At 31.6% G+C, this 12292-nt stretch overlaps 1 protein-coding gene across 9 annotated transcripts in view; it reads left to right on the top strand.

Moving 5' to 3' along the window:
- Positions 1-12292, top strand: part of LOC105219347 (formin-like protein) — a 68715-nt gene that overhangs the window by 43657 nt on the left and 12766 nt on the right. For all 9 annotated transcript variants that reach the window (XR_008470810.1, XR_008470809.1, XM_011195413.3 and 6 more), the window contains one exon: positions 2418-2501. Coding sequence is in view for 7 of the 9 variants with exons in the window: in XM_011195413.3 (XP_011193715.2) it covers positions 2418-2501 (84 nt within the window). In the remaining 2 variants the exon portion in view is untranslated. The remainder of the gene's footprint in view (positions 1-2417; positions 2502-12292) is intronic.

Below are 12292 nucleotides of genomic sequence, written 5' to 3' on the forward strand. Positions count from 1 at the left end.
TTTCCATATGTTTTTAAGAAAACTTTATTATTATATGCTGAAGACATCTTCAGTTTATGAAATGAAGCTTTTTTTATCCTAGGCATTTAAGCGTTTTTTATTAGAAATAGTCTTTAATGGCAAGAAATCAACATCGTTCTTAAGTATTTTTCAACAACTGTATATATTCCATAATTGTAACTTTTTGAAGAAAGGACCATTAAATCTTCGCAGACGATTCAACCTAAGTTCAAAAGTATCCTGGCCATAGACTACATACATATATTGCTGAAGAGAATCCGTAAATTTACAAGCCAGTCTATGAAAATATTCAACAAATTTACTATTTGCAGTTGGAAACGTTTCAGTATGAAATGATCGTCATCCAAAACGAAAAGTTCACAAAAACTAATCAATGACAAAATAGTGAAACGTTATGGTTAGGCGATGTTTATCCTGGTATGGGGTGTGGCAATTAAAAACCTTTGATTAGTATTTTTTATTATTTGTATCTACTTAAATACATATATGTAGGAACAAATGGCGGTCTTTAAGTATCTCACCAATATGTCTAATATGACTCTAATAAAATAGGTTTTCACCAAGACGAAGAACATATCAATATAACAACATAACTTTCATGTAGGCCTCTGTATAAAGTTTAAAAATGCTTTTTTATATATTTTTTTACTTCATTTTCATAATATCTTATGTACACTTATATATGAAACTATGTATGTAAGAACATATAGTTAAACAACCCGTCAACAAACTTTATTACCCTGTTCTTATTAGGATTTTGTATAGATTTCTCTTAATTCATTTTCATCTATGAGTTTGTTCACTTGAATCGTGTCTGTCACATTCGACATATTTACATAATCAGAAAATCAAATAGTTCCGCGACACTGTGGATAATAGGCTTGGCTTGCATTACTGCTGCATTACGCGACGACGTTCAAACGAAATGATATTGCTATAACCTGAAATTAAGAACTGGTTGGAAGAAATTGGCTCATAATGTTGTCATTGCCGGCGATGAGGTAATGGTCAGTGTAGACATCGACTGCCGACTGCCGACTCCAGACGTGTAAATACGTTAAATAAATTCATACTTATATGTCACTTTATGTTGTCTCCATCAAGTGCTTTGTTAACACTACGATGTCCAGGACGTGCTACGAGTATGAGGAGTGCTTGATTAGTGGGAATTTTACGCGTGAGATATTCGAAATAGTTTGTATTCTTCATTGTTTGAAAAAGCAATCCACACAATGTATACGCACAGGCGTTCATAAGTGAAAATGTGTTTCTAACAGCAATATATGTACGAGCCTAAATCCCCAATAAATATTTTATTTAGAATATTTTAGTGATTACACTTTAAAGTACCGAAAAAATTAAGAACATTTGGTGTTAAATAATCATGTCTCCTCACGAGATATTGATTTCCATATTTCAAATTTGCTGTCATAAATGACGTCTTATCTTGTCACGAGCACCTAAGTCTTGCTTCCACATTTAGCACTAAATTAATTCGCAAATTTCGCGTTCTTCAGTTACTTATAACTATTAAATCTTATGACAAGTACTTCGGTCGACTTATTTCACATTCCTTTAAGATTTTTTATCTGTTTACTATTACAAACATTTTCATAAATCTGTTATTAAAAACGTAAGTATCTTGGCATTTACTTCATACCGGTTTTGTCGACAACTAAAAACTATAAATTGACTAATATGGTATATCGCTGAAACATTCAGAGTCATTTAGAACCTGTTTATGCAGCTTTAAGAAAAATCCACAATTTCAAGTGTGTTTGTTTGAAAGTAATTAACATTGTCGGCACAATCAACATTAATACCTAGTATTCATTACAGTAAATATTTATTTTTGCATACTAACATGCAAAATACCTTACGGTACTGTTGTTTGAATATGCAAATGTATTTAAATAAATATCGCTTTTTAATTCTTTTATGGCAGCAAAAGAATTTTTGAGTTATTCTTTACATAGTTGATATACAAGCATTTCTATATGTACTGAATATAACGGTAACTATGCAAGGCAATAACAATCTCTCGACAAAGCATATTTTATAGCCACGACTATTTATAATTTTTGTACAATATATGTATAGACATACATACGTAAAGATAAACGTACATACGTACAAGAATGTAATAAAAATAAATTGCAACTAAACTGAGTATAGTCGAAGACATTTTTTATTTCCAAAAACCAAAAAATGTACCGAGTTTTATTATTATACTTTTTGTCATTTAAAATTACATAACATCGGATGAAAAACTATGTCATAATAACGGTTAATTTATTTATTTTTATTTTATGTTAAAATGTTATTTTTTTAATTCCACAATTATATTTGATCCATATTTTAAATTAAAAATATTAATACAATTTTTCCATTTTCAGGCTTCCATGGACTTACCACCAGACAAAGCGAAACTACTCAAGAATTATGATGATGAAAAGAAATGGGACATAATATGTGATCAGGTCAGTAGAAAATAACAATTTGTGATTAATCTTTTGTTTTTTTCAGAAATAATATTTATCTTAAATTTAAATCTGATTCTGTGCCAATCAGACCAACACCACTTTATATTAAATGTCATTGTGTGGAATGGAATGTTCCCATTTGTTTCATTATGATTTCTAATGGTCTGCTTTTATTACATATTGGAAGTAATCGACAAATCTGTATGTAAATGTTTAAGATTTTTTTCTGATCCATATGATAAGAAGGGTAATTTAATTGGTGTAATTAGTTTTAAGAAATCTAATCGAATATAAAGATGTCTATCCTCCATTCGTACCTGTAAAGTAAATATTGAGACTGACCTCCAATAACCGTTTGGGAGCAATTGTGACTAATTTTTCTGGACCTATTTAATAAGTCCCGAGTTCTTTTCTTATTATATTTTGTCTTAAACAGTTGTCTGATACTTATTTACAAATTCCTTAATTTTAATTATGAAACTTAAACCTTTTTGTTTTCTACTTTTATTATAAGAAATTCCTATAAATAATTCTATAGTTGTAATCTAAAAAAGTGATTTTACTATAGTTCGTCACCCGAGATTTTCGAAAAGTTTATGTAGAACTTTACTTCAATTTCCCGGAGAGATTGTTTATATACACTCATTTTCTTAATAAATTGCAGTTGTTGTTTTTGTACTAAAGCGTAGTCATCGCTTTGGTTACTGTACTTTTAACTTAACTGCTGCACGTACTTCGGTGAACGTGATCGAATCTTTTGGCTGAATCCCTATATGCAATGCTCCTCAATTTGCACTTGTATCGAAATGTGTTCAGTAAGCAACTCACTTTCTGCCATGCGCCTATGGCAGCGCTCATAAGCAGTCAAATATGTAACACAAACCCCATTTGCAGCACTGAATTCAGACATAAGTGGCAACAAGCGGCGAGCGTATGAGCTGAATCGCAAATTTGAATTACGCTCGGCTTCCACTGCTTGTTCTACTCGTCATTGTGGTTGCACGTGCTTCGCAGCCACATTTATGCATATACTTTTACAAACTGTGCATTATGTAAGTGTAACTCCATGGTCGGCAAATTTTCCTGATAAAAATGCAATGCACTCAGTAGTACTTGCGAAGCAAAGTTGCATGGAACCACACCACCACTCCATGCGATAGTGGAATAAATCAAATAAAGCAACTTGTTGGCAGCGACATCGTCGCCTTTGCGAGCAATCGTCATCGATCGCGGTGGCGCACATTAGTCACCCTCGATCGATCGTGGCAATAAGCAATTGCATAAACTCTTGCAACAGCCGCCCGTCAACAGAAGAGTGTAGAAAGCTTCGACCATTCTGAAAGTTACCAAGAACCAAGTAACACTACAAGTATACTATACATACATATATACTCGTAGATACCCGGGCTTTCCAAACTATCGTCAGCTTTGAATGGTTTGTCATTGCTTATCGTCATTACTTATCAGTTAGCGATTTGTAATTGCAACTGTTTGTACAAAATTCTCTGGTGTATTAGTATATGTAGTAGTCATTGGCCGCTTGTTATGACCCTTATCTGCCGGCAAACAAATTTACATTGTGTATTGAAATACGTATAAATATTGTGCAAATGCGTTCCGGGGCTGTGAATCAAAGATTGGACTAGACGAGTTGATAATATAATTCTTTTGCTGAACGATTTGTTGTACATTAATAAGTTGTATGTTGCTACTTATAGACTCAATCTTGAGTTGAAGCTCTCCATTTGTTAAATTAATTCAATATCAGTCTTTCGTTCAAAAATATTCCAAAAATTTAATGAAAGTTTTGCTAATTTTGCAAAATGCTTTCGGCATTAAGTCATACTTCATTATTTATTTCAAACGCTTTGGATAATTTTTTTTTTTTTTTTTATTTGTCTAATTCATTAACTTAAGTCACGAATTAGCCTCCGCCTTTACTGACATATTCTTGACATTTTGTAGTATTGTTGGAGAATTGAAAAATGTTTTGCCTTACGGCAAAAAAGGAAATAAAATGAACTCAACTACTACAACTACTTTAATTCCTATGGCAATATGAGAAATTAAGAGATCTCCACAAAATTAAAATAATTTGCTGCTTTCGAACGAATTAAATGTAGTATTTTTTAACATTTTTATAAATGGGATTTGATTTTTTCTCAAAAATTGTATTGGTTAAAAATGCTTATTCGAATCGCCACTGATAGAGTTTGGGTTGCCTTGAACTTGAAAAAATCCTATTATACTACCGAGACTAAAATCTCAGCTAACTTAAGTTACTACTAAAGTGAAGTCTTGGGTTTTAGTTATACGGGTTTCCTCCTGGAAAAACGCCCTATATTTAAATATAAAAAAATAAATGTTTAATACAAACTTTTTATTGCATTAAAGATGCACAATGGGGTATTACCGAAATACTTAGTTTTATTTCTCGAGATTTATATCGGAATAAATCTCAAAAATATCTCTATATAAATTATATTAGTGCGGTGTTAATCATATGGGGTTACGGTAATTCCAGAATCGATTTCACCAATTTACGCCACCAAAATACTTTTTATCCAAAATTTACCTAATTTTACTAATATATCTCACATATTAAAAAATATATGCTTTGAAAAGTGTCTGGAAATTTGAAAATTTTAATATTAGTCGAATATCGACAATTTTCAGATGAGCGACGTCACACTTCATTGTCGTATTTATACCATGTTTTATTTCGATAACTTCACTGTTGCTTGATTTATATATTGTAAAGTAAACGAATCAGATAGACTTCAAAATTTTGTCATGTGTAAAGTAGGCGTGTTTGTGTTATTTACAGTGGATTTCAGAATGTGGAGGAAATAATATATGTCAAATCAGGTTGAAATTGGTTGAATGTAATGGTTGGATGGATAAGTTTTTTGTTACAATTAATGAAAAAAAAATCCCATAAATATTTATATACGTTTAAAGTTAATATGTATTGTTTTATTATGTCAAAGCGAGTATTTTATAATTTTATCACCCACATATGAACGTTAGAATAAACAAAAAAATTATGAATTTTTAGATTGATCATATTAAAAATATTTTTATTTTACCACAAATGTTTTCGAATTACTTCTAAAATGTACTATACACTTATTTTTTCTTCTTTTGTGCTATCCAAAACCAAATAATTTTAGCACTTAAAAATAATACTATTATCGTGTCGCAGAATTCAAGGCCAGTGCAGCACACGATAAAATGTATTTCCTTCCAAACGTAAACCGCAAAATACAAAATATATATTATAAGTTATTGTTTACACAGCAGATTTTAAAATTATTATCAAATATAGCGAAACCACATTAGCGCTTAATCATGTGATACATTCCTGAGAAAATGGCGATTTCCTGTTTATACACGATGAGTATAGAATTCACCTATGGATAACAATTGTATTTTTTGTAAATTATATTATAGAAATATTCAAAGAATGTGAATATGCAATTTTTAATACCAAATTTTTATTTAAATATTAAAAATTTGTATTTGATTTTTAATAAAGTCTATATCCTCTTTCCCATTCTTAAGAAGTGGCTCACTGTAAAAAGATTTCGCATATTTTGAAGGATACGGAGAATCATACTGTCAAATAGGTAATGAAATAGGTCAAAAAGGTATCGAAACGTTTAAAGACCATTACAGAAAATCGATTATAGTGCTCTAGATGGAGACTTTTCAGCCTAAGTTGAAATACTAATCTGATCTACTATATTCACAAACACACTGTCCCTATTGGAATTACCTAGTTATTGTATACTAGTACATATGTACATATGAATATGAGAAGATGTGCTAATAATAGTACAATTGTGTTGACCGAACTCATTACTTGCATCGCTTGCCTTTCTCTCCATGAAAGCGCTTGTTTTGCAATGCCATTTTCCTGCTGAGAAGCAGCCTAACTAAATCATACATTTTTGACTCGTTCGTTTTTTGTGTGAATAATTTAAATGATTGCCTTCTGTGGAGCGTTAATTTACGAGCGAGTGCATCAGACTCATCACCAGCAGGCTTTTAATTCGTAATGACCTTCTACGGCTGGAAATGATGTAAACGATGATGTTATGCTAACAAACGAACGATTTTTACAAATAAGCATATAGCATATACATATACATGTATATACATATGTAGAAAATCATTAAGTATTTATTTATTATGCATAGCGTACAGATGGAGCAGTTCGTCGTCGTGCGACATACCCAAAATTCTTTATGTGACACAGAAATGATCTGACACGACACGAGTGATTCATGCATTATCTGTATACATATGTACATAAGTAAGTAGTATGCTCGTATATACATATGTTTGTTTGTATATTCATTTAAATTTGTTGATCGTCTCCCAAATGTATGCATGTTTTCCATTATTTTGCTTTGCATAGTATTCTTCTCGTACTGTCGTCAAGCTTCACTGGCTGAAAATTTGGTTTTGCCGAAACCGGTTAAATGAGTATTTCCACTGATTTTCGATAGATTATCCACATCGGTGCAACACCACTCCTCTTCGTTATGCCGTTAGTTTCCATTTTAGGCATGTTATGAAGCATTTAATTAGTGAATTCTAAAATAACTTTACACCAAGCCTATAAAATATTTTCGTTAAGGCTTCACGCATATCATGTCCAAAAACGGCATCGAAATATGTTTTTTTATGGTTTTCACTACACAAGCATAGAAATTAAGCAAATAAGTTTAAAAAATGTCGAATATTACTTTCAATAATTTTGTCTTAAAATTGACGATCATTCTAAACGCCATTATACCCAAAGCTCTAATGGAAATAGTAAGTGTGTATATTGCTGCGAAAGTTTCTATTAGACACAGGGTGGTTTAGTATTAGGGAGCCCTAAGAGTGGCACTCTGAAATGCTCTACTTCTTCGATTTCATCGCTGAAAACTTGGATCATTGCATTGCAGTCTACTCCTTGAGGTTGTATCTTTTTATAGATACCTGCGTGGGATATGTGGGCGAAATGAGGCGCTAGAAAAGAGGCGCAGAGAGCCTTTTTACGGATGGGTCGGTGCTCAGAAGGATGGTCGGAGGTGGAGTCTTTTGTGAGGACTCGTTGTCAATGATATGTTCAGGCTACCAAAGCATTCAGTGTTAACTGATTAATGATTATAATTCAAAGATTTATTCTTGTCTTAAATTTGAACGTCCATATCAGATAAATATAAATCTTCACTACAGAGATTCTGTAATAAAATATAAAGAAAAGTTCATGGAAAAAAATTTATTAAATACGATAGATCTATAGGATCCACCACGACCTGGAAGGACTCTTGAAGCCGATGTGGATAATATAAAAGGTTGGTCGATGCAAATCGTCGAATAACAACTCGAGAGATTGCTGAAAGATTAAATATGTCTAACGCGAGCGTTCACAAGAACAAGAGATCATGGTCTATAAAGGATGAACCAGCTCAAACCACTTCGAAGGCCCAAATCCTTGAAAAAAACTTTATGTTGTCTGTTTGATGGGATTTCAAAGGGATCGGCTAATATTAAAATATAACCTCCATATAATATTAACATTTAATATTGACTCAGTTATATTTTAAATTACTGTAAAGTTACTTATTAGGCAAATCACTTCTTATCAAACTCGAACTCAAACTACTTATTACTTGAAGCATATACTCAGGTATTATCTTCTACAACTGAATCGTAAAAGTACTACCTAGTACTTGCCCAACTTCAGCGTGAAGTGTAATTGGGTCAACAAATTGGACATCAAAGCGATCGGCAACTGAAGGTGCATTGTAAATATTTATATTTCCATCTAAGTATTCTATATGCATATACATAGTATTTGATATTTGCCAAGCAGTGCAAAAATCGTAAAAATACAATAAAACAGTATGGCAAGTTATGCAGAGCTTTTGATTGCACTGCGATTGTGTTCTACACCTACAGGCGAGAATAAAGTCACACAGGCGCGCAAAACGCAAAACAGGACAAACAGGTTTGCCTTATCATAACATCAACTAATTGTTGGCAATGCACAAAAGCAAAAGCACATGACTGTTGTACGTACATTCATATGTATGTATGTATTTGAAAGTGTGTGCTTAAAGTAATAACTAAGAGTTTTGTATATGCATCGACGCATGCGCTTTGTTATGGAACAATGTGTGGTGATTACATATGACACACTACTTTTTAACAGACATAAATATATCCGTTAATATTTATATGTTTGATGCTGTTTTATGATTTCATTCAGTCTCACACCTCGATATCCGAAGACACATTTTGGCTGTATGTGAAGATTGAAAGCGGGTGGTCTGCCAAAAACTTTTTTCTTTGTATGAATGTTTTGTTTTATTTGAAGATTTGCCACAAAGTACGTAATCGATTTATTGTTAATTGAACATGCATGGGCCAGCGAAGAATGGACACTCTTTGAATTTAAATCTAGATTTTTTAGCGTCGGTCATAATTACATAGTTTTATATACATATTAGCTAAGAATTAAGATTTTTTCCGTCCGTGTTTGCTACCTATTTATATATATAGTATTGAAAATGCAGTATCCTTATTACTCGAGTTGGCGGGCAAAGTGGATAACCCACGCGCTTGCGAAGCCCACACTACTGCAACTTTTAGTATATATTATATGTTGTAAATACAAATAATAATTAAATAAAATGAGCAATTTACATACATATGTATGTATGTATTTACATAAGTGTATTGTCAGTAAATCGTTCTGTACATTACCAAAGCATGCCGGACATTGGTACCATTTAAATTTTTGCCTACAATGAAAAATCGTTGATTACGCAAATATAGAATAATTATAAACTTTTAAAATTCATCTTTACAACAACAACAAATCAAATAGAAAATTAAAAATATGAAAATTAAATTACTTGGCAGATCATGACTGAATAGTTTTAGGAGTCAAGATGGCAAGGTGCACTGTGCAGGTTATAATCAACCTTAAGTGGGTTAAACAACAACTGACACAAACAGAAGAACAAATTTTATAACCTGACAATTATAAGGTTAAGTGGCAGGGTCACTTAGTCGTACATATGTATATGTGCATCAAATAAAGACATTGTGTTTTTTATATAGATATGTATATAAAAGAAGGGCAAATTGCATACAATTGTACACACTCATTTACATAAAAAATGTGTACTTACATATATTCTTTAAATTAGGTTTATACTCGTTGAATATTTGTTACACCATATTCCGTCTTAAGTTGCCAAAGAATTATTTTTTCATATACGTTTTTAGTTCTATTGATATTACAAAATGTGAAATATAATAATTTTTTATATAAAATAGCCGTACAATAAAAGTTTAAATTTTATGACAATTTTTTCATGCCGTCGAATTATATTATCTATATTTTGGTAGGCTATAGAAAACGCGATCTAATACCTAAGACAGACATATGGTTTCCATACTATAATATGTACTACAATAAAAGCTCTAGAAACCATGAACCAGCATAGTGACACACATGTAGTATATTGTACTATGTTTACATTCATCAGCTGATACAAATAAATTCAAGCAGGAAAATTGATCCTGACTTAGTTTTAACTTCAAGCAATCTTAAAATATTATTGTCCGATATAATTATTACATATTACATATTATTACATACATATTACATATTTTTCACATATTTTTTTCCAAATTTTGTTTTTTGATTTCAATTAATTTTGAATTTAATTTATTTTCTGTATGTCAAAATGTCAGAAAACATATGATTGTGGCAGAAGAGCTTAAAGCTTTCGGTGTGTTCAATGCAATTGTAGTACATTTCACAACATCACAAAATTTCAATGGTTCCTAGAACTCTATTATAGTACGGAACACCATTTGCTTTCAAACAAAATTCGGAAAACCGGTGATACACATACATATGGTTTCTGAAGCCTACTACAATGTATACTACATGTCTGTGTCAGGTATAATGGATGCTGTGGAACATTTTAAAATATTGTTTGAATTTGTTCCTATAAAAAGAGCAAACACAAATACTTTTTCTAATAGATCATTCACGATACTTCGAAAGCTGGCAGTATGTACATAAATGTAAAAAAATATGGAACCAAATTTTTATGAGCTCAGTTGCATGACTATCAGAACCTGTACTATTTTCTTCGAGTATAACATCCAACTCGAAATCTATATTTTCGGCGCATGTGTTATTATCTATTGCGATAAAGTCATCCGACCTAGACTCTCCGAGGAATTTTGATAATGAAAAAATTGCAGCTAATGTTGCTAACGACAAATCATCTTCAGGCTCGAACTCAGGTGTTACATTGCTATATTTGTCAAACCCTACTTTTTGGAGCAATTTTTTATGGTTTCCGGTTGAACCTTCTCCTAGGCTTCAAATTAATTTTATTAATTGTTTATTTTCTCCTCTAAGGTTAGGTTTAACTGTGCCATTAGTGAAGAGGGTCGCATCCGCTCAGTGGAGGTTTTTTGTCCAATGTTATAGTAAATAATTGTCCAAGTAGGCCCAAAAGAGAGTCCGCCTAAAAGAAGGTAATTTATTCTAAAAATTGAACTTAAAGCTAGCTTGGTGCATCAAGGGAGGTGTCCGTTTAGATAGGTTCCTCTGTATATTTCATGAAATAACAGAAATGTATATCTAATGTCTTCAACCATAACGAACTAAAATTAATATGTACAACAATATAATTAGGTACGTAATTTTACGACGTACAATGAATTGAATATTTGTTCCGCCATTTTGTTTTAAGTTACAACCAATTCAAAAAATTAAACATTAATTAAAATATACAACAATTATTATGCCATAAAAACTTCAACGAAATAAATCCGTAGCCGAAAAATTAAAAACTAATGACTTTACGATTATTACGAAAGTGGAAACAAAACGTAATAGCAATACATACATACAATGCAACACTCAAAAATAACAGATCTTCGGCAATAATTGGCAGCAGCAAAATCACAAACCGTTGAATTATTGCAATGAACTCAACGACTGTTAGACAAGAAACAGACTTGCAACGAAAAACAAGCACCAACCGAAACATTCAAACTTCAACAAAACCAACAACACCAATGACGAAAAGCGATGTATGGCAACGTGATAAATAAATAAATTGTAATATTTGCGGGCCAACAGCTCCAACAAAAAAAAAACGAAATTTAGCTCATGCCAACTATTATTGAAAGCAATGAGCGTAAACGCACGCCGTCATCGCTTAGCGGGCTTAATGCCATAAACACAGAAACAATAATAACGCCAGTGATAAATAGGATGAAAATGTTATGAATCGTAGAAAAAAAGTTATTTAACCAAAACAACAAATGTTCAACTCGAAATAAAACAACGAAAACAACACTATAATATATATGGCTGCATTCGATTGACTCTTGTGAAATAAAAAATAAAATGGAATCAGTGGGGAAGTTACCCATGCAGTAGGCCAAACTGCAATTCGTTGTCATCATTACATAAAAATTGTGAGATAAAATATAAACTAAATGAAAATCTTTCAAATATACCATAATTTCGGTATAATGTAATGGACTACATCTAAATCATTAGAATCTCAATTTTTAGGACACATGTATAAAAAAATTATGCTAATGACATTCTGTATATTATAGCGTGTTACACTTCTTGTCTTTTTATATTCTTGGAATATCTTTAATAGACTATTGATATTGCTTTCTCCACCTAAAGGTTTTTTATAACACCTAACACTAATCAAAAGCTTTTATAATAAAAAAAC

This window comes from Zeugodacus cucurbitae, chromosome 4 (genome assembly GCF_028554725.1).
Source record: "Zeugodacus cucurbitae isolate PBARC_wt_2022May chromosome 4, idZeuCucr1.2, whole genome shotgun sequence".
NCBI classification, from domain to species: Eukaryota; Metazoa; Arthropoda; class Insecta; order Diptera; family Tephritidae; genus Zeugodacus; species Zeugodacus cucurbitae.